Source organism: Thunnus thynnus, chromosome 24 (assembly GCF_963924715.1).
Source record: "Thunnus thynnus chromosome 24, fThuThy2.1, whole genome shotgun sequence".
NCBI lineage: Eukaryota > Metazoa > Chordata > Actinopteri > Scombriformes > Scombridae > Thunnus > Thunnus thynnus.
The window spans coordinates 12,246,895-12,270,968 of NC_089540.1; the positions used below are offsets into that span (position 1 = coordinate 12,246,895).

A 24,074-nucleotide genomic window follows, 5' to 3' on the forward strand; every position below is an offset into this window, starting at 1 on the left:
ATCAGACACAACAAACATAATTATCAATTGTTGTCATTGGCCCTGAAATTCCACATCAGTGCATCTCTAATGTAAAGTGATTCACACTTTACAGCATGCACTATACATTTACATTACACTTTACTGTAATATTGATATGATTGATGTAATATTGGCTTTATAATGTTGATATTTTTGTTTCCCAATCACTCTCAAACACTGTAAAACACACCCTTAAAAATGTTTATCTTTGTTACAGGTACAAAGAATACAACGTTTGGAGACCAAATAGACTCTTCAGAGTTGGGTAAAGAGGCAACAGGAAGTATCTAAAACATTTTGGACTGAGCAGATGGACATGAGAGATGTGTGTGTGTTCTGCAGTGATTGATTTATAGTGTTGATAATCACATCTGGACTTACACAGCCTTTCTGCAGTTCCTCACAGCTGGGATCAGTCTCCGTCGTCCCTCATCTGATGTGTTGTACTTCTTCAGGTCCAACTCATCCAGAACCTCCTCTGACATCTGCAGCATGTAGGCCAGAGCTGAGCAGTGGATCTCAGAGAGTTTCTTCTCAGATCTGTTCTCTGACTTCAGGAACTCTTGGATCTCCTGATGTACTGAGCGGTCGTTCATCTCCGTCAGACAGTGGAAGATATTGATGCTTCTGTCAGGAGAGACATAAGTATTCATCTTCTTCAGGTTGTTGATGGCTCTCTGGATGATTTCTTGACTGTTCTCGGTCTGACCCAGCAGGCCTCCTAAGAGACTCTGGTTGGACTTCACCAAGAGGCCATGAAGGAAACGAACAAACAAGTCGAGGTGGCCATTTTCACTTTCAAGAGATTTCTTCATGGCTCCCTTCAGGAACTCATCCAGGGATGAGTAACTGTAGTCTTTTCCCAGGAAGGCCTTCAGTACCTCTGAGTTGCTGCTGGTGTAACAGTGGTACATGTAGACTGCAGCCAGAAACTCCTGAACACTCAGATGAACAAAGCTGTAGACTGTTTTCTGGAAGATCACACTCTCTGTTTTGAGGATCTCTGTACAAAATCCTGAGTACACAGAGGCCTCTTTGACATCAAGACCACACTGCTCCAGGTCTTCTTGGTAGAACACAATGTTTCCTTTCTCCAGTTGTTCAAACGCCAGCCTCCCCAGCTTCAGAAGAACTTCCCTGTCAGCCTCTGTCAGCTCCTGTGGCCTCGTCTCATGTCCCTCATTATACTTGTGCTGCTTCCTCTTTGTCTGAACCAGCAGGAAGTGTGAGTACATGTCAGTCAGGGTCTTGGGCAGCTCTCCTCTCTGGTCTGTAGTCAACATGTGCTCCAGAACTGTAGCAATGATCCAGCAGAAGACTGGGATGTGACACATGATATGGAGACTCCTGGATGTCTTAATGTGTGAGATGATTCTGCTGGACAGATCTTCATCACTGAATCTCCTCCTGAAGTACTCCTCCCTTTGGGCGTCAGTGAAGCCTCGTACTTCTGTTACCCTGTCAACACATGTAGGAGGGATCTGATTGGCTGCTGCAGGTCGGGAAGTTATCCAGACGAGAGCCGAGGGGAGTAGATTCCCCTTGAAGAGGTTTGTCAACAACACGTTGACTGATGACTTCTGTGTGACATCAGACACGACCTTCCTGTTGTTGAAATCTAATGAAAGTCTGCTTTCATCCAGGCCGTCAAAGATGAACAAAACTTTACAGACAGCGAGCTTCTCTGCTGTGACCTTCTGTAATGTTGGATGGAAATCATGGATCAGCATGAGAAGACTGTACTGCTCATCTTTGATCAAGTTCAGCTCCCTGAATGAAAACAGAATCACCAGACTGACATCTTGGTTTTCCAAGCCCTCTGCCCAGTCCAGAGTGAACTTCTGCACTGAGAAGGTTTTTCCAACACCAGCGACGCCGCTCGTCATAACGACTCTGATGTGTCTCTGTTGGTCAGGTAAGACTTTAAAGATGTCGTGACACTTGATTGGAGCGTCATGGAGGATCTTCATCTTGGAAGCTGTCTCAAGCTGCCTCACCTCATGTTGGGTATTAACCTCTTCACTCTGTCCCTCTGTGATGTAGAGCTCAGTGTAGATGCTGTTGAGGAGGGTTTCACTTCCTGCTTCATCAATTCCTTCAATCACACATTCACATCTCCTCTTCAAACTGAGCTTATGTTCATGTAAAACCTTTTTGCACACTGAGGACACGAGAAGTCCCCTGATAAAGAAGACTGGTCCCAGTATGAGTTGATGCACTCTCTGCAGAACAGGTGTCCACAGCTGGTAGAGATTGGATCCTTCAGGACGCCCTCTTGACACAAAGAACAACTGCTCTTCCACACAAACACCACTCCTCTTCTTTTTCTCTCTGTAAAGTAAATTCTTTATCACTAAAATGCTTTGTTGATTATTGTTGAAAAATATTAAGATTTGGCCAACACTGTCTAGAAGCTCAGACAGTCACAGAGAACAGTAAAAGTTTGTTTTATTTAAACTCTCCTGCTTTCATAAACACATATTTAAGTCTTGTAAACTGACATAAAGAGATTCATTTGTCTCTCTGCTGAAAACAACCCTTAACTGCATTTCTTATCTGGCTGTCTTACTAAACATTTAGTGATCTGCTTGTAGTTTGCTATTAACACAAACTCAACACTTCCTGCAGCTGCTTCACTGTAAAAGCCTTCCATTAAAGAGAGATGATTATGTCCTTTACTGCTTTACAGTCCCTTTGGGCAGCTTATCTTGGGTTAGGTAGGATTGAACTGAGGTTAGAAGTGGTCTAAAACTTGTGGTAGACCAGCAGTCTAAGACAAACAGCATGTAACACTATGTTTCATGCATTAGTAAGGTCCACTTACTAATGATTCAGAGCTTTCAACCGCAAGCTCCAAAAATGTGGATCTTTGAGCTTAATTTTCTTCCATGTTTTCCACACTATATTTTATATAAGCAGTTAGCTGAAGAGAAAAAAAAACTCAAACACACATAATCAAGGTGAGTAAAGCATTTCTACAAATAACCTTTTCACCACATAATGCACTATTATAATATTCACTGATTCAACACAACATCTGGTAGCTTATAACAGCTGACCTGAGGTATGTTTTGAGTAAAAACATGAGAAAAGGAATTACACCTTTGAAGCACATTCGTTCAGGTTTTGAAGGTCGCAGATCTTTAAGTGACTTCAACATTGGGGCAAAGATGTCTGAATATCTTCTTGAAGTGTAAATTCTGACATGGAGGTTCTCAGGTTGCTACAGAAATACCATCTGTAGTTTGTGGCTATAAAACGCAGATTAAGATCCATCTTACTTTGAAACAGTGTCTATAATAATAGTTCTGCATCATGAATAGAAATATAAATAATACTTTATTCCAACATGGCTCTGTGTTTGAGGGCGCTATGTAGTAGGCGGTGCTACACAAGTGGATCATTAATGCAGCAATACATTTAGTCATTAGTCAATCAGTTTACAGCACAAACAGTCTCTTACTTTGTGTCTGAGGGTCCAGGTTCATTACTGAAGGTCGGAGGTTGACGGTTGGACCAGTCACTCTTCATAGACAGACAGTCCGATGCTGGAGACTCTGCTCTCTGTCTGTGGTCTGTCTGACGTCTGTAACACCACCAAGATGTTTTTATTCATAACATGTGAATCCTTGATAAATTCTCTGATGACAAAGCCATTGAAGGAGCTCTAAATACACAAACTGCTGCTCCTGCAGATATTAAGTCGCAGATTAGATCACAGCTTTTCTAAATGACTGACAGCTGTCACAGATACTAAGGGGAAGATGGGACAAATGATTTGAATGTATGTTAAATTTTAGATACTAAATAAATATTAGTAGAAATTTTAATATACAAACACAAAATCAACCATTGGGGACAGAAAACAATGTCATTGGCAGAGGTAATTTAAATTAAAGCAGCAAGCAGCGATGACCAGGCCCTTGCACCTCATGTGCATCGGAGGGAGCGGCAACTGTGGTATCACTACTGGAGGTCGGTTGACATGGCTCTGAATTTTCAGGAGTACTGGACACTGTGTGAATGGGTAAAATATTATTTCCTGTGTGCGGTACGTGGCGCTGAAGATGACATATTGGTAATTGTATATACATTTGATGAACAATGTGTCATTTAGACTTCACATCCTGTTGCCCGTAGGATATACTATATAAGTGAGATATTAATGCAGCGATTCATTACCAGAGAGCAACTGTCATGAAAATTGGGCATTGAATGCAGGAGATAAATACCACTTCCTGTGTCCACTATGTGGTGCTAGAGAACACCCACTAATTATACGTCATGTTGCTGTATATCATGTGCAGACCACACCATGTAAATTTCATGTAAATCGTTCCACGAACACTCAGAAACTTTGCAATTTAGCATCGTAAAGGTCTTTAAATGTCACCTACCAAATTTTAAGCAATTTAGCATCGTAAAGGTCTTTAAATGTCGCCTACCAAATTTTAAGCAATTTAGCAGCGTAAAAGTCTTTAGATGTCACCTACCAAATTTTAAGTCCCACTGCTTAATTCTCTAGGAGGAGTTTGTTAAAACGTCTGTCAATGGCTTCACTTTGCAAAAAAATTGCACTGTAAATTAAAAGTGGCTGAATTCCTGTTGGACTTAGGGTATGACTCCAAGAGGCGTTTTTTTAAAGTCTGGAGATGTTTCATCTGCGTACCAAATTTCGTAAATCTATGTTAAATTTAAAGGTGGGGGCTTTGACTTTGAAATTTTCTAGGGGGTGCCATTGAGCATTTTGCCACATTCAAGCCCAAGATCCATATCAGATATCAAGTTTTGCCACTTCTGATGCATGTGCAAAGTATCCTGAGTTTTTGAGCACCCCTAGCACCTCATAAATGCAAAAAGTAATTAGGGGGCTAACACAACCGATGTGCCATGCCTAAACCCAATTGTTTTATCAAATCAAAATATTTACTAGTTCGAACATGGCTGCAAAGTTTCTTGAATTTTGTGCATCCTAAAGGCCAAAAACGTGTTTGTGAAATGAAAATTGATGCACGAAATCCTAAATGGCTGATTTCCTGTTGGGTGGATTTTTTTTTTATTATGTCCAGAATGATGAGAGCAATGATCCCACTGAATTTCATGGACATCAAAGCAACTTTATTCCAACATGGCTCTGTGTTTGAGGGCGCTATGGAGTAGGCTGTGCTACACAAGTGGATCATTAATGCAGCAATACATTTAGTCATTAGTCAATCAGTTTACAGCAGAAACAGTCTCTTACTTTGTGTCTGAGGGTCCAGGTTCATTACTGAAGGTCGGAGGTTGACGGTTGGACCAGTCACTCTTCATAGACAGACAGTCCGATGCTGGAGACTCTGCTCTCTGTCTGTGGTCTGTCTGACGTCTGTAACACCACCAAGATGTTTTTATTCATAACATGTGAATCCTTGATAAATTCTCTGATGACAAAGCCATTGAAGGAGCTCTAAATACACAAACTGCTGCTCCTGCAGATATTAAGTCGCAGATTAGATCACAGCTTTTCTAAATGACTGACAGCTGTCACAGATACTAAGGGGAAGATGGGACAAAAAATTTGAATGTGTGTTAAATTTTAGATACTAAATAAATATTAGTAGAAATTTGAATATACAAACACAAAATCAACCACGGGGAACAGAAAACATAATGTTATTGGCAGAGGTAATTTAAATTAAAGCAGCAAGCAGCGATGACCAGGCCCTCGCACCTCATGTGCATCGGAGGGAGCGGCAACTGTGGTATCACTACTGGAGGTCGGTTGACATGGCTCTGAATTTTCAGGAGTACTGGACACTGTGTGAATGGGTAAAATATTATTTCCTGTGTGCGGTACGTGGCGCTGAAGATGACATATTGGTAATTGTATATACATTTGATGAACAATGTGTCATTTAGACTTCACATCCTGTTGCCCGTAGGATATACTATATAAGTGAGATATTAATGCAGCGATTCATTACCAGAGAGCAACTGTCATGAAAATTGGGCATTGAATGCAGGAGATAAATACCACTTCCTGTGTCCACTATGTGGTGCTAGAGAACACCCACTAATTATACGTCATGTTGCTGTATATCATGTGCAGACCACACCATGTAAATTTCATGTAAATCGTTCCACGAACACTCAGAAGCTTTGCAATTTAGCATCGTAAAGGTCTTTAAATGTCACCTACCAAATTTTAAGCAATTTAGCATCGTAAAGGTCTTTAAATGTCGCCTACCAAATTTTAAGCAATTTAGCAGCGTAAAGGTCTTTAGATGTCACCTACCAAATTTTAAGTCCCACTGCTTAATTCTCTAGGAGGAGTTTGTTAAAACGTCTGTCAATGGCTTCACTTTGCAAAAAAATTGCACTGTAAATTAAAAGTGGCTGAATTCCTGTTGGACTTAGGGTATGACTCCAAGAGGCGTTTTTTAAAGTCTGGAGATGTTTCATCTGCGTACCAAATTTCGTAAATCTATGTTAAATTTAAAGGTGGGGGCTTTGACTTTGAAATTTTCTAGGGGGTGCCATTGAGCATTTTGCCACATTCAAGCCCAAGATCCATATCAGATATCAAGTTTTGCCACTTCTGATGCATGTGCAAAGTATCCTGAGTTTTTGAGCACCCCTAGCACCTCATAAATGCAAAAAGTAATTAGGGGGCTAACACAACCGATGTGCCATGCCTAAACCCAATTGTTTTATCAAATCAAAATATTTACTAGTTCGAACATGGCTGCAAAGTTTCTTGAATTTTGTGCATCCTAAAGGCCAAAAATGTGTTTGTGAAATGAAAATTGATGCACGAAATCCTAAATGGCTGATTTCCTGTTGGGTGGATTTTTTTTTTATTATGTCCAGAATGATGAGAGCAATGATCCCACTGAATTTCATGGACATCAAAGCAACTTTATTCCAACATGGCTCTGTGTTTGAGGGCGCTATGGAGTAGGCTGTGCTACACAAGTGGATCATTAATGCAGCAATACATTTAGTCATTAGTCAATCAGTTTACAGCAGAAACAGTCTCTTACTTTGTGTCTGAGGGTCCAGGTTCATTACTGAAGGTCGGAGGTTGACGGTTGGACCAGTCACTCTTCATAGACAGACAGTCCGATGCTGGAGACTCTGCTCTCTGTCTGTGGTCTGTCTGACGTCTGTAACACCACCAAGATGTTTTTATTCATAACATGTGAATCCTTGATAAATTCTCTGATGACAAAGCCATTGAAGGAGCTCTAAATACACAAACTGCTGCTCCTGCAGATATTAAGTCGCAGATTAGATCACAGCTTTTCTAAATGACTGACAGCTGTCACAGATACTAAGGGGAAGATGGGACAAAAAATTTGAATGTGTGTTAAATTTTAGATACTAAATAAATATTAGTAGAAATTTGAATATACAAACACAAAATCAACCACGGGGAACAGAAAACATAATGTTATTGGCAGAGGTAATTTAAATTAAAGCAGCAAGCAGCGATGACCAGGCCCTCGCACCTCATGTGCATCGGAGGGAGCGGCAACTGTGGTATCACTACTGGAGGTCGGTTGACATGGCTCTGAATTTTCAGGAGTACTGGACACTGTGTGAATGGGTAAAATATTATTTCCTGTGTGCGGTACGTGGCGCTGAAGATGACATATTGGTAATTGTATATACATTTGATGAACAATGTGTCATTTAGACTTCACATCCTGTTGCCCGTAGGATATACTATATAAGTGAGATATTAATGCAGCGATTCATTACCAGAGAGCAACTGTCATGAAAATTGGGCATTGAATGCAGGAGATAAATACCACTTCCTGTGTCCACTATGTGGTGCTAGAGAACACCCACTAATTATACGTCATGTTGCTGTATATCATGTGCAGACCACACCATGTAAATTTCATGTAAATCGTTCCACGAACACTCAGAAGCTTTGCAATTTAGCATCGTAAAGGTCTTTAAATGTCACCTACCAAATTTTAAGCAATTTAGCATCGTAAAGGTCTTTAAATGTCGCCTACCAAATTTTAAGCAATTTAGCAGCGTAAAGGTCTTTAGATGTCACCTACCAAATTTTAAGTCCCACTGCTTAATTCTCTAGGAGGAGTTTGTTAAAACGTCTGTCAATGGCTTCACTTTGCAAAAAAATTGCACTGTAAATTAAAAGTGGCTGAATTCCTGTTGGACTTAGGGTATGACTCCAAGAGGCGTTTTTTAAAGTCTGGAGATGTTTCATCTGCGTACCAAATTTCGTAAATCTATGTTAAATTTAAAGGTGGGGGCTTTGACTTTGAAATTTTCTAGGGGGTGCCATTGAGCATTTTGCCACATTCAAGCCCAAGATCCATATCAGATATCAAGTTTTGCCACTTCTGATGCATGTGCAAAGTATCCTGAGTTTTTGAGCACCCCTAGCACCTCATAAATGCAAAAAGTAATTAGGGGGCTAACACAACCGATGTGCCATGCCTAAACCCAATTGTTTTATCAAATCAAAATATTTACTAGTTCGAACATGGCTGCAAAGTTTCTTGAATTTTGTGCATCCTAAAGGCCAAAAACGTGTTTGTGAAATGAAAATTGATGCACGAAATCCTAAATGGCTGATTTCCTGTTGGGTGGATTTTTTTTTTATTATGTCCAGAATGATGAGAGCAATGATCCCACTGAATTTCATGGACATCAAAGCAACTTTATTCCAACATGGCTCTGTGTTTGAGGGCGCTATGGAGTAGGCTGTGCTACACAAGTGGATCATTAATGCAGCAATACATTTAGTCATTAGTCAATCAGTTTACAGCAGAAACAGTCTCTTACTTTGTGTCTGAGGGTCCAGGTTCATTACTGAAGGTCGGAGGTTGACGGTTGGACCAGTCACTCTTCATAGACAGACAGTCCGATGCTGGAGACTCTGCTCTCTGTCTGTGGTCTGTCTGACGTCTGTAACACCACCAAGATGTTTTTATTCATAACATGTGAATCCTTGATAAATTCTCTGATGACAAAGCCATTGAAGGAGCTCTAAATACACAAACTGCTGCTCCTGCAGATATTAAGTCGCAGATTAGATCACAGCTTTTCTAAATGACTGACAGCTGTCACAGATACTAAGGGGAAGATGGGACAAAAAATTTGAATGTGTGTTAAATTTTAGATACTAAATAAATATTAGTAGAAATTTTAATATACAAACACAAAATCAACCATGGGGAACAGAAAACATAATGTTATTGGCAGAGGTAATTAAAATTCATTTGCATGCGTCAGAGGGAGTGGTAGCCATGGTATCGCTGCTGGAGGTCAGCTGACACGGCTCTGAATTTTCAGGATTATCGGACACTGTGTGAATGGGTAAAACTTTATTCCCTGTGTGCAGTAGGTGGCATCCCAAGTCTCTTAAATTGCATCCATGTGTCCCTAACTTGCATCCTTTCCTTGCATCTCAGTCCCTCCCACCGTGGATGCAAGGAAAGACGCAAGGAAACCAAGTGAAGAGAGAGGAAACAAGGAAATATGTTTTTAAACACATGGGACATCCTTTCATCTGAAGTGTCACATGAAGCGACACCTGTTTCTGATAACAGCTGGATCAGCTGTCATTCGACTGTCACAGCTGTGGCGATTTTTCATGGAGTTTGAGTCTGCACACATGTGCACTGTGATAACACTAATAAAGGTGAACAGTTATCACTGGCAGAGCAGCTGTTTTCTCTCTGCAGCCTGTTAGCTGTTTAACAAACACCTGCACATGAATAACAACCTGCATTCAGTATTTATACTGTGTCCTGCTCAGAGGCACATGAACCATTTCTACTGGCAGAATGTGTTCATATTATTTATCAATTATTTGAGTCTGTATTTATTGATATTCTGATTGTGTATTCATTATTTAATAAACCAGAATATGATCAGGGTGTCTTTTGAACACTGGAAATTGTTTATTTGGCTAAATATTTCAGGGAAAATTTAAATTATGTAACTCATATCAAACCCGATGCTCAGGAATTTTCAGCCTTGCATGTGACTGAATGGATATGACGACAAAAGAGCCCAATCACTATAAAACATATAATTTCCCACCACTTCTAACACATGTGGAAAGTTTCATGAATTTTCGAGTACTTTGAGCCCAAGACCCCATGAAGAGCACCAGGCTTTGCAGCCAGTTTGACACAACGGCCAAACCACATAATTACAACTTCCAGGTCTGTCACTTGATGCACATTAGCCCAAAAAGCATTTTTCACAAGTTTTTCACACAATCATGGGAAAAGGCTTAACCAGAAGTAGCTGGAAGTAGCCGGCTAGGCTGGGGGAAGTCTCTGGTGCTCATGCTCTATGGGCCCCACAGATGCGGAAGATCTGTGTAATTTTATACCCGGAATTCAAACTTTTTAGGCTTCATGCATGGATGTATAAAGAGAACTGGATACAGCGTCAGAGACGGGGCCCTGTTCATTCCTATGGACGTTGTGGCAAATGAAGCTAAAACAATGAATAAATACTATAAAAAATATAAATTTCCCCTCACTTCTGACGCATGTGCAAAGTTTTGTGAGTTTTCAAGCACCTTTAGCTCCTCAAAAATGTGATTCATTGCAGAGAAGAAGAAGAATTGCTTCAGATACAATAGGCCTTCTCACCACTCTGACCTAATAATCTCTACAAAAACAACAGGTTCCTCACACTTTCAGTGCCAGGGCCCTAATGAGTCATATAAATGAGTTGGTAGCAGCTCTCTTACTTTGTGTTTGAGGGTCCAGGTTCATTACTGAAGGTTGTAAAATGATCGTTGTACCCGTCACTCTTCATAGACAGAACGTTGGATACTGGAGGCTCTGCTCTGTCCTCCTCTTCCTCCACACGAGCACTCATCTTGTGGACTTCAGTCAGTCTGAGAGGTAAACCAGTAACACTGACTGTGAGATTAGAAAGCAACATTCAAGAGAAACAAATTACTCAAACAAGTTATTATCTCCCCGTTTTATTTCCTCTCTTTATACCCACACAAGTTCATTCTAACTCTTCTCCCCTCTACAGTCCTCAGGGAGGAAACTGAGACTTTCATAGTAAAATAAGAATGTTTTATTAACACTCACCCTGCGTCAGATGTCAGTTTTTATCCATCTGCTCTGCTCCGTTGAAGACTTTCAGTTCCAGTACTGCCACCTACAATAAATCACACGACTCTGTCAACGTGTGTGTGTGTGTGTGTGTGTGTGTGTGTGTGTGTGCGTATGTGTGTGTGTGTGTGTGTCATAAACATGTTTATGAGGATCTTTTTTGGCTTAAACAGGTTAAATTAAAATAGGTTTTGGTCAAAATGTTAGTACTTCAGGTAACCCTTTATAATACAGTTTGGAGTGTAACTTCCAGTCATTACCATGTAATTTACCAGAACTTGCAGTGTTATATAACTTTTTTCTTTTGAATTTTGCCTTCATTTGTTAGTCTAGGACAGGTCTTCACACTGAGTTGCTGAGTTCAGTGTCATCCTCAAGGGAACATCAATAGTAAATGTTAAATAAAATTTGTCTTATCAAATGTGTTGTGAGGATAAAACTTAGCCTACTTTTAATCTTTGGAAATTATTTCTAGTGTTTCTACATCTTCTTATTCTGTTGTATGATTACAGGCTTGTTTACATTTTCACTTGGTTGAACATGACTTTTTGCTGTTCCTAAAACAGAAGTTTTCTGCAGGTACTTGGTATCAGCGTTTCATCTCATATCATATTAAGTACTTTATTTGTGGTTCTGATGACGTCGCTTGTAATTAACAACCCCTCCTCTTTCACACACTTTGTTTGTTCTATTCATAAACGTTGAGCTGTTCTTGGGGGCGTTTGTCTGTTTTAATGCCAGTTTCGTTCTACATTCGAATACACATTTTCACAATTTCATCATTAGACTTCAGGGGTTTCTTATGTTTTTTCACAGTGCTGTCAAGTCTTTTTTCCTTTGGTTTTACCTGCATAACCACATAGAAATTTGTTTTGGGCTTCTCTAGCTTCTCTGTCCTCTCCTCTGCTCTATTTGTTGGTGTTTGTGTTTAGCTTAGTTATTATCGTGTATTAAAATGTGTTAAATTCCTGTAAATTTAGCTTCTGGCTGAAACAGCCCCTCCTCTCAACCAGCAGCAGAGGGAGGAGGAGGAGGAGGACAGGATGAAGATACTGATTGATGTCTGTGTTCTTCATTCTTTTTAAACTTCACTGAGTATTTTAATGTCAGGAATATTATTTATTTTACTGACATTTTTTTATTTCTTTCAAGTGAGATATTATTGAATTTATATAGTGACTTTGCTGACTGTTCTGAATTTATTCTTTCTTTAATAATTCAAATATCCTCGAATTCTTTGGTAATGAAAAAGAACCTATTAGAGTATTGATAAATACTCCTATTTCATTCCACCAGTGCAGTCAACAAAGCAACATAACTCATCACTATAACGACCATCTCTACTGTCATCAGATCATTTCAACACCCGCAGACACAAACATGGTGAAAACTGTTGGTTACGTTACCTTTAGATGCTGAAAATAATCTGAATCAAGATGATGAATGAAGGTGAAATTAATCAGCAGCTTCAACCAGGAAACCTACCAGAAGAAGAACAAACATGTAACTCACAGCAGGAGGTTTTTAAGGTCTGTTGATTCACAGTCTCAACTCTCTGTATTCATCTTTAACCTGAAGTGTTCTTTAAGGAAATCTGATAACAGAACAGCAGCTCTGAACTTTGGACTGAAAAACCCGGAACAATAGTCAAATATTAACAGACTTTATAAATCTTTATGGTTGGATCATAAAGTCTGATGCAGGGACGCTGGAAGTCAGTCAGAGTCTGGGTCGCTGAAGAGAAAGTCTATATAATGACGTCATATTTAATGCTGCGCAACATTCATGATTTCTGTATAAACTTGAACGGCCAACAATAATTTACACCAGTTTTAGAACATTTTACACTTCAACAGAAAGCAAACTTGAACACCACCACTACCGAATAGCTTAATAATTTCGAGCAAATAAAAAAAACTTAACATCGTTTTTTTCTCATCCTCCGGAGCAAGATTGCTACCTATATTGTGAACAAATGGACTGCATTTAGAAGAAATGATTACGGCTTAATTTGCTGACAACAGAACGGCAAAAACTTCCTGTTCTTTCAGCGAGGGCTTCGTGAGAAAGTTCGACACAACACCGGAAATACCACACAAACAAGTTATCTACCCGTTTTATTTCCTTTCTTTATAGCCATAGAAGTGCATTCTGACTCTTCTCCCCTCTACAGTCCTCAGGTAGGAAAATGACTGAGACTTTCATGGTAAAATAAGAGTATTTCATTAACACTCACCCCGCGTCAGATGCCAGGGGGAGAGAGAGAGAGAGACGTCAAAACTCTCCTTTCTCCATGTCATCCAGTAGTTGCTGAGTTCAGTGTCATGCTCAAGGGAACATCAATAGTAAATGTTAAATAAAATTTGTCTTATCGAGTGTGTGTTGGGATTTAAACTAGTAACGTTGTTGTAAATATTTTTTTAAAAAAAATACAATCAGCACCTCTTGGGATACTTTGAAGGACAAAGAATGCTATCACCTCCCTTTTTTAGAGATTTTTGAGCCATCCGGGCAGATGTAGGACATGCTTGAAGGACTACATCTCCCAGCTGGCCTGGAGGAGTATATTGCAGAGTCAAAAGACCATTTGTGCTGCTAGATTCTGACCAGAAGGTTACTTGAAAAGGGGAAGAAGCTTCAACTGCATATGCCAGACTATCTTAAAACTATCTGTAGGAGCCATTTATGTTGATTGTTGGCATGTCATTTGTTTAGTTATAACTTGCAGTATTATTTTGGACACTGGGTGGCGGTCATGAGATGCACAGGGTTGTATATTTAGGGGCATAGGTGACAGGAAACGGAAGGCACAGGCAGGTGGAGCACATACAGTTCTTACCAGATCGGGAACAGACGCACACTACAGCTGGCAGGATAGAAACCCGGTATGTTCATGACATGTACAAAGACTTCAATAAAACAACAAACTAAACGGCAGCCAACGGACTGGAAAATCTGTTCTTGAATCTGCGTAAGATCACTCCTAACTTAACCTACCTGTGTAGTAATGGTAAACTGGAAAAACAGGAAAAGAAAGGACATCAAAAAATGAAAATTGCCATTACACCTAAGTAAGAACTGTGTCTTCGAGTGATATTGGAGCTCGTGATTCATTCAGACGGACTGAGCATTGTCTCGCGGAACAACAAAGAGGACGCCGCCATTACCAAACCAGGTGGACATCTTCGTCACCTGCGCTTACCTGACGGTGATTGAAAACCGCAAACTGAGTGAGTACATGCAAGCATTAAGCTTTATTGGAGAAGCTATATGCAAAGCCGTATTGGAAGACGGCTATTATAATGGAGTTGGTTGACTGAAGACTGAAAGCTACGATCGCACATCGATCAGCTGTTTGAAACATTGTGCCGGCAGCATACGGCTTTCGTCAACAAGTCTTAAAGGGACAGTGAACAAATATGTCTGTTGTTAAGTCTGATGCTCAGTCACAAGATGACGATGTTGAAAAGGAAAAAAGAGTTATCAAACACACTGCCAAAGGCTTGGAATTGTTCATTGCAAATTGTCAGAAGACAAGAAACAGGAAATGTAAACAAGCTAACAAGTTGATGGAAATGCTGAAAGAGCTCATGAAATCAAAGGAAAATGCAAGAGAAGTACAATCTAATTTGTTTCAATTAATCAAGCTCTGTGATGAAGCCAAGGAAAACCATGAATCACTGGTGAATTTACCACTGCCTGAAGATGAACTTGAAAAGCAAAATCAGTGGTTTCAACGAAAAATGGAAATCTTTAAAGGGTTTATACAAGATGTAAAGGTGTGGTTACCTGAGGCTGGACAGCAAATTGCACACTCCATTGCTGAAAGTGTCATACTACGAAGTGTAGTAAATTCAGATGACATTGGACCTGATGACAGCGTTTCAAATGCCTCAAAACCTAAATCAAAGCACAAATCCAGTTCTTCATCACGTGCATCTTCAACATCCTCTGCTCGCATTAAAGCTCAGGCAGAAAAGGCTGCTCTCATGGAACGTGTTGCTGCCCTGAAGGAAAAACATGAGCTTGAGGCACAAGAAGAACAATTGAAAAGAAAGAGAGAGCAACTGGAACTAGAAACTGAACTGGCAGCAACCAATGCAAAAATCAACATACTTGAGGCCTTGGGATCAAGAAGCAGCTCTAGAGTTTCTGATGGGATGAACTCTTATTTGAGAAAAGGAACTGCTCAAAATGAAACATCAGCTAAATTAAATCCACACACAAATGAATATTTACCAGATCAAGTGCAGCAAAGACAGAATGTGTTGATTGAAACTAACTCTTCTTCCCAGCAACAGGTTGTTAGACCAAAAGAAACAGCTCACGGACCATCTGTTCGACCTCATGATACAACCCATCTAATACAGTATTCTCCTCAAAGGCAAAATGTACAGAGTTGTATGCAGGGGTATGTTCGCACTACACCCCCTGTATTGAATGATGGCAATCAAGGTGATATGTGTAACCTAATACAGAGGCAAAATGACATCACTGCTCTCCTGGCTCAACAAAGTCTCTCTTCTACTTTACCACCAAGAGTCATTCCTGTTTATGATGGTGATCCTTTACAGTACGAAGTTTTCAGCAGGGCATTTGAGAGAGGAGTGGAAAAAAAGTGTGATGACTACAGTGACTGCTTGCATTTTCTAGAGCAATATACAAGAGGACATCCAAAAGACTTAGTCCGCAGCTGTCAACATCTGCCCCCAGCCCAGGGCTATCAAAGATCTGCTCAAAGAACATTTTGGTAATGAACATAAGATTGCCACTGCATATATGGACAAAGCATTTGCCTGGTCAGTGATCAAATCAGAGGATGTGGAAGCATTGCAAGCATTCTCACTGTTCCTTAGAGGTTGTTGCACTGCAATGGAACATCTCACCTATATGGAGGAAATGAATGTTGCTTCCAATATGAAGACCATCCTTCTGAAACTGCCTTACAGGCTCAGAGACAAGTGGAGAAGTAGAGCATGTCAGTTACAGGAGCAGCGTGGACATCGAGCTAGATTTTCTGACCTGGTAGACTTCATAGAGAGACAAGTGAAGATACTATCAGATCCACTTTTTGGAAACATTCAGGATGCTAAGCCAGCTGCAACTGTCAAAAGCTCTACTAAAACGAGAAAAGTCAAGACCTAGAGGAAGCAGTTTTGCAACAGCTGTAACACCTGTAAAAACATCAGTACAAGAAAATTTGACAACAAATGGAATGAAAGGAAATGTACCTACTACCAATTCTCAAAGTTCTTGTTTGTTCTGCAACAAGAGTGGTCACACATTGGGGCGGTGTCCACAGATCAGGAAGAAGATGCACAGAGAAAAAATAGACTTCTTAAAGGAGAAGGGAGTCTGTTTTGGATGTTTAAAAATAGGACACATGAGCAAAGACTGCAAGAGTCGTTTGACTTGTGATGTGTGCAACCAAAATCATCCTGAAATACTTCACATTGAACAAAAGGACAAAGGAAAAAAAACAGAACATGCAGAACAGAGTGAAAAAGCAAGTGGGAGTAATGCTGTTCCCTCACCTCATACATGTGGGCATATTGGGGCCGGTGATGAAAACTGTACCTTTTCCATTGTACCAGTACAAGTAAAGAGCCAAAAGGGGGACACAGTGTTGCAAACATATGCATTCTTGGATCATGGAAGTACATCTACCTTTTGCACAGAAAGCTTGATGAGAAGGCTGAACATAACAGGGCAAAGGACCAATATTCTTTTACGTACCATGAACCAAGTGAAGCCTGTGACCAGTCATCATATCTCAGGTTTGGAAATATCTAGTCTGGACAAACACTATTTCATTCAAATATCTGATGTGTTCACACATAAAACCATGCCTGTTTCCCAGCTCAACATTCCCAGACAAGAAGATCTGACACAATGGCCTTACTTGAAGGATATCAAGATTCATGAAATAGACTCTGGCATTGACCTACTCATCGGGACAAATGCTTCAAAGGTATTGGAACCTTGGGAGCTGGTCAACAGCCAAGGGGAAGGACCATATGCTGTGAGGACCCTACTGGGGTGGGTCATCTATGGTCCCCTGAGAGGAGACAAAAGCATAAGGGATGAAAATGGCTGCCCTGCTGCTGCTGTCAATCGAATATCCATTGTAAACTTGGAGGAGCTACTGATCAAACAGTACAATCATGACTTCAGTGAAGGAACCAGCAAGGAAACAGAGGAAATGTCTAGGGAAGATGTAAAATTCTTGGACATTGTGAATCGCTCAGCAAAAGTGACAGATGGACACTACTGCCTAGACTTACCTTTCACACAAGAAAAGCCCAGCATGCCAAATAACTGTTGCATTGCAGTGCAGCGCATCCAAAGCCTGAAACGCAAGTTTGCCAAGAATAAGAAATTTCATGATGAATATACATCTTTCCTCACAGAAATGATTGTCAATGGTTATGCTGAAGTGGTACCAGTCGACCAGCTGAATCGAAGCGATGGAGAACTCTGGTACATCCCACATCACGGAGTGTATCACTCAAAGAAAGTAACCTTAAGGGTAGTGTTTGACTGTGGTGCAGTCTTTAAAGGAACATCACTTAACTGCCAATTGCTGCAGGGTCCAGACCTTACCAACTCACTCATTGGAGTTCTCATCAGATTCAGACAAGAGCCGGTTGCTTTGATGGCTGACATCAAAGCAATGTTTCATCAAGTCAGAGTATCAGAAAAGCATGTTGACTATCTGCGATTCCTGTGGTGGCCCGATGGTGATGTGCAGCAAGATCTTGTTGAATACCGGATGAAAGTACATCTCTTTGGAGCCGTGTCGTCACCAAGTTGTGCAAACTTTGCATTAAGGAAGACTGCTGATGACAACAAAGGTCACTTTCCATCAGAGGTAACAAACACAGTAAAGAACAACTTCTATGTAGATGATTGTTTGAAATCCCTGCCTTCGGAACAGGAAGCAGTTCAAATGGTAAGAGACCTGACTGCTCTCTGCAAAATGGGAGGATTCATGCTGTCAAAGTGGATCAGCAACAGCCGTACTGTATTGGCATCCATTCCCCAAGAAAACCGAACCAAAGAGACTAAGGAGTTGGACTTGGACAAAGACAATCTGCCAATGGAAAGAGCCCTGGGATTGCACTGGTGTGTTGAAACAGATGTCTTCAAGTTCAAAATTGCTGCACAGGAACGACCATACACCAGACGTGGCATCTTGTCCGTAGTCGGCTCTATATACGATCCTTTAGGATTTGTAGCACCATTTACTCTGCCAGCCAAACTGATTATGCAGGAGCTCTGTAAGAAAAAACTTGGATGGGATGAAAACATACCCCAAACCTTCTTGCATCGGTGGACAGGATGGCTAGCAGACCTTAACAAGATGGTAGAGTTTAAAGTAGACCGGTGCATGAAGCCCACAAACTTTGGTCAAATCAGATTTGCACAGCTACACCACTTTTCAGACGCCAGTGAAAGTGGCTATGGTACTGCCTCATACATAAGACTGGAAAACTATAACAGAGAAGCGCATGTTGCATTCATAATAGGAAAATCCAGAGTGGCACCATTGAAACAAATAACGATTCCCCGAATGGAGCTCACAGCTGCAGTCCTAGCTGTCAAAGTTGACACAATGCTGCGAAAGGAATTACAGCTTCAACTGGACAAATCCATCTTCTGGACCGATAGCACAACGGTGCTTAAATACATCAACAACGAAACCAAACGCTTCCAAACATTTGTAGCAAACAGGACCTCTTTTATAAGGGATGCTACTGATGTATCACAATGGAGATATGTTAACACAAAGGAAAATCCTGCAGATGAAGCCTCTAGAGGACTAACAGCAGACCGCTTCTTGAACTGCAAAAGATGGATCCAGGGACCAGATTTTCTCTGTAAGCCAGACAGAGAATGGCCAAAACCTCACTTGGAATCTGCAATCTCTGCTAATGATCCAGAAATCAAACAAGACATCACAATAAACGTTATTGTCCAGAGTCCATCGAACCCCACAAACTCTCTGATCAACTATTTCTCATCATGGAGGAATCTGAAGATTGCTGTGGCTTGGCTTCTTAAAGTAAAGACAACACTCCTGCAGCTGGCTCGAATGAGAAAAGAGATTCAGGCTGCTATGAGTAGCTTTGAAAAAGATCCTGGCAAGCTAAAAGAAAAGGTTGAAAAAGAGATGCAAGTGTTTAAAACAACACTCTGTGGACAGTGTTTATGTCCTAAAGATCTTATCCAAGCAGAAAGCGCCATCATCTCTTTCAGCCAGAGACAAAGATTCAAAGAAGAGCTTCTTGCACTAGAAGCTGGTAAACATGGCGTAAAAAGAAGCAGTCATTTGTACAAACTGGATCCAGTGTTGGATGATGGACTTCTGAGAGTAGGTGGTCGCCTGAATAGACTAGCGATGCCAGAAGAGGCCAAGCATCCAATTATTCTCTCAAAGGACTTACACATATCCACACTATTGTTACGACATATTCATGAACAACTTGGACATGGAGGAAGAAATTATATGCTGTCTCGCCTCCGTAAAAAATACTGGATTATCAAAGCTAACTCTGCCGCAAGAAAGGTCATTACAGACTGTGTTGTGTGTAAACGACAGCGGGGCAGAGTTGGAGAACAAAAAATGGCAGACTTGCCCCTGGAGAGGATTCTACCAGACAAGCCTCCATTTACAGATGTAGGAGTGGACTACTTTGGTCCTATAGAAATCAAGAGAGGACGAAGTCTTGTGAAAAGGTATGGTGTAATCTTCACCTGCATGGCAAGCAGGGCAGTACATCTTGAAGTTGCATATACACTTGACACAGACTCCTGCATCCATGCATTACAGAGATTCATCTGTCGACGAGGTCAAGTTATGTCTTTAAGATCAGACAACGGCACAAATTTTATCGGAGCGGAAAAAGAATTGAGAGAAGCACTCAGTGGCTTGAATCATAACAAAATCCAGAGTGCTATGCTTCAGCGAGGGATAAAGTGGTACTTAAATCCCCCAGCAGGATCCCATCACGGCGGTGTTTGGGAACGACTGATCCGCATCGTTCGAAATGTGCTGCGCTCTGTTCTTAAGCAACAAGCTTTGGATGATGAAGGATTGCAGACTTTAATTTGTGAAGTTGAAGCAATCTTGAATGATCGACCCATTACCAAAATCTCTGATGATCCAATGGATCTGGAAGCACTCACACCAAACCATCTTCTTCTGTTGAAGTCTAAGCCAATACTACCACCTGGACTCTTTGTAAAAGAAGACTTGTACATCAAACGCAGATGGAGACAAGTGCAATACATGGCAGATCTCTTTAGGAAACGGTGGACACAGGAATACTTACCTCTTATCCAAGAACGACAACGGTGGTCAAAGGTAAAAAGAAGCTTTGCTCCAGGTGACATTGTTGTGGTGGTTGATTCTACTGCACCACGAGGCTCATGGCTAATGGGCAGAATACTGGAAACTAAACCAGATGCACAAGGACTTGTGCGCACAGTTCGACTACAGACGAAGAGCAGCATCTTGGAAAGACCAATAACAAAGATATGTCTGCTCCAAGAAGCCGAGACCTAAACGGCAAGAAAAAAAGAAAAAAAAAAAGGGAAGATTGAAGAATCAGTAAAGAAGAAATGCCAACACATAGTAGATGCATTTTTTGAAAATTGTATATATAATGTATAATGGATATGGCACCTTTTTTATTATTTATTGGTAATTGTTTTGTTATATACATAAAACAATTAGGGGCCGGTATGTAGGAGCCATTTATGTTGATTGTTGGCATGTCATTTGTTTAGTTATAACTTGCAGTATTATTTTGGACACTGGGTGGCGGTCATGAGATGCACAGGGTTGTATATTTAGGGGCATAGGTGACAGGAAACGGAAGGCACAGGCAGGTGGAGCACATACAGTTCTTACCAGATCGGGAACAGACGCACACTACAGCTGGCAGGATAGAAACCCGGTATGTTCATGACATGTACAAAGACTTCAATAAAACAACAAACTAAACGGCAGCCAACGGACTGGAAAATCTGTTCTTGAATCTGCGTAAGATCACTCCTAACTTAACCTACCTGTGTAGTAATGGTAAACTGGAAAAACAGGAAAAGAAAGGACATCAAAAAATGAAAATTGCCATTACACTATCTAAAATATTTAATCATAAGCACTGCACACCCACACAGGTGTTCAGTTTCTACTTGATTAGACCTGCTCAGGTTGAATGTGGACGGAGGTGTGCTGGCAATTATGTGAGGTCTCAAAACTTAAACGGCAGAGTCAGAGAGATATAAATCAATCTCAATCTGTACATACATGCTCACACAAGTCTATTCAGCCACAATAAGTGGAATCACATGTCTGAGTTGAGCAAGACCTTTAACCCAACTGAAAGCAGACCAAAGAAAATATAAAACTTGCACATTTACATATGAATTTAATAAAAAACAGTTTACAATCATCTTTTAAAGAACAAATAAATCTGTTTGCTTTGACAGTCCAACATTATTATTCTCCATTTGTGGCGATGTTGTTGGAATGAGGTCAGGCCTACAGCATCATCTCTGCATCCTCCACAGAGGCTTCGCTCATCTCCTCAGACAGCTCCTGTTGAATATGACTTTTTGCTGTTCCTAAAACAGAAGTTTTTGATGATGTCGCTTGTAATTAACAACCTCGCCTCTTTCATATGAACGTGCTCGTAGCTGGAAAACCCAGAGTTGACTGAGCTGGTTGATATCAGCTTCATTGTACTGGTTATCTGGACGGCCAATGTGAGACCCAATGTAGCCTGCTGATTAAAATATATCCTGGTATGTTGAACTCACTGATGCCAAATTAGCAATTTTGTTGCTAGGTTTAGAAACTTTTTAAACTACCCTGGCAACTTTTTTTTTCAAAAAGCACCTAGCAACAAATTTAGCTACTTCTAAAATTTAGATGGAACCTTTTAGCAACTTTTGAAAAGTGACTCAAATGCTAAAATGCACATATTTTCCATCTAAATGACACAAAAATGATTTTTTCTGTCACACACTCAGTCATAACATACGGTCTGTCTGCCTGGCGGCAAAAGTGCATAGACATTTTTTAATTTTAAATGACAGATACAAGAAGTGGCGACACATTGTGACACCGATGAGAGTGTCTCTCCCCTATCTGTGCATTAAGTAAACGGCTGAGTAAAAGATAAGTTATTGCTAAGAAGCATTTTCTTCTTGTTCCTACAGTTGGATGTTTTAGCTTCACTGTGCAGAATGATGTATGTACAGAGTTTGACACTAGAAGGCTGTTTTCACATTCATCTGCTGAAGTGGAAAGTTTCCCTGAGGTCATTGAAAATCCAGTTTGAAGAGGCGGGCATACGAGCATAATTTGTGACATACAAACACGTTTGGAGCCAATCCTGATCCAATATTCAATTTATACAAGTGTGATGTGGAAACTTGAAGCCTCCAGTGCACAAACATTGAAAACTGACTTTACAGTGAAGTAGGAGACGTCTTCTGTAAAGTAGTTAAACTTTTAAAATTAAATATATTTACATAGACTGGATTTTTTAATGGGGAAGAAGGAGTTTTTTAGTGGAAAAAACATATCAGTCACATACTCACATATTGTTCAAAGCAGAGTATTTTTATATGTCTTAATCATAGCCTGTATAGGTCTTAATACATGTCTGGAGGGGATCTTAAAGAGTTGGTTACAGAGGTGACGTGATGTAGATGCGTCTGTGTTATCAGATCAGATGTTAAGTAGAGAATAAACGACACGTTTGTGTTGTCAAGAGAAGTAAGTCACGGTCTTTTCTATCCCAGCGACTCCTACATGATCATAAAATATGTTGTGTTTATATTACTTTTACAAATAAAAACGTGATAATAAACAAACACATCTAAACTAACAAATTTCAAATCATACTTTTCCCCGAGATGGTCAGTCAATTTGAGTGATGTCGTTGTGTATTCTACGTATTGAGGTAATGACGTCATCGCACAATGACATCACAACGTCATTTAGCAACTTTTAGAAATAAATCTACCTTCTTGTAGCAACTTCCCCTGAAAATTAGTTGGCAACACTGGTTGAACTTGCTTCGTAGTACAGACCCCTTTTCTCTCAGCGACGGCGTGAAAAAAATTTGATACAACCCCGGAAATACCACACTACCGAATAACTTAATAATTTCGAGCAAATAAAAAAAACTTAACATCGTTTTTTTCTCATCCTCCGGAGCAAGATTGCTACCTATATTGTGAACAAATGGACTGCATTTAGAAGAAATGATTACGGCTTAATTTGCCGACAACAGAACGGCAAAAACTTCCTGTTCTTTCAGCGAGGGCTTCGTGAGAAAGTGCGACACAACACCGGAAATACCACGCAAACAAGTTATCTCGTTTTATTTCCTCTCTTTATATCCATAGAAGTTCATTCTAAGTCTTTTCCCCTCTACAGTCCTCAGATAGGAAAATGACTGAGACTTTCATGGTAAAATAAGAATATTTCATTAACACTCACCCCGCGTCAGACGCCATTTTATCCTCCTGCTCCGTTGAATTTAGTTTCACTTGTACAATTTACAAGAAATCACATGACCCTGAGGGATGGGGGGACGTCAAGAGTCTTCCTTCTCCAAGTCATCCAGTAGTTGCTGAGTTCAGTGTCATGCTCAAGGGAACATCAATAGTAAATGTTAAATAAAATTTGTCTTATCGAGTGTGTGTTGGGATTTAAACTAGTAACGTTGTTGTAAATATTTTTTTAAAAATACAATCAGCACCTCTTGGGATACTTTGAAGGACAAAGAATGCTATCACCTCCCTTTTTTAGAGATTTTTGAGCCATCCGGTCAGATGTAGGACATGCTTGGAGGACTACATCTCCCAGCTGGCCTGGAGGAGTATATTGCAGAGTCAAAAGACCATTTGTGCTGCTAGATTCTG

The 24,074-nt window shown here is 40.4% G+C and overlaps 1 protein-coding gene across 1 annotated transcript; it reads right to left on the minus strand.

Moving 5' to 3' along the window:
- Positions 1-398: 398 nt before the first annotated feature.
- On the minus strand, positions 399-23,740 carry LOC137176959 (protein NLRC3-like). Its single transcript, XM_067583011.1, has 7 exons — positions 23,650-23,740; positions 10,751-10,900; positions 8,824-8,946; positions 7,044-7,166; positions 5,264-5,386; positions 3,485-3,607; positions 399-2,352 (listed from the first exon to the last, which is right to left on the minus strand). Exons 1-7 carry the CDS (start codon positions 23,664-23,666, stop codon positions 399-401), a joined length of 2,613 nt encoding a protein of 870 aa, XP_067439112.1. The 5' UTR covers positions 23,667-23,740.
- Between the last annotated feature and the right edge of the window lie 334 nt (positions 23,741-24,074).

What these genes read in the sequence shown, in the direction of transcription:
- LOC137176959 (XM_067583011.1), bottom strand. An exon ending in CCTGGACCCTCAGACACAAA is followed by an intron (nt 7,167 to 8,823) that starts GTAAGAGACTGT and finishes GTGGTGTTACAG; the next exon opens with ACGTCAGACAGACCACAGAC. An exon ending in CCTGGACCCTCAGACACAAA is followed by an intron (nt 3,608 to 5,263) that starts GTAAGAGACTGT and finishes GTGGTGTTACAG; the next exon opens with ACGTCAGACAGACCACAGAC.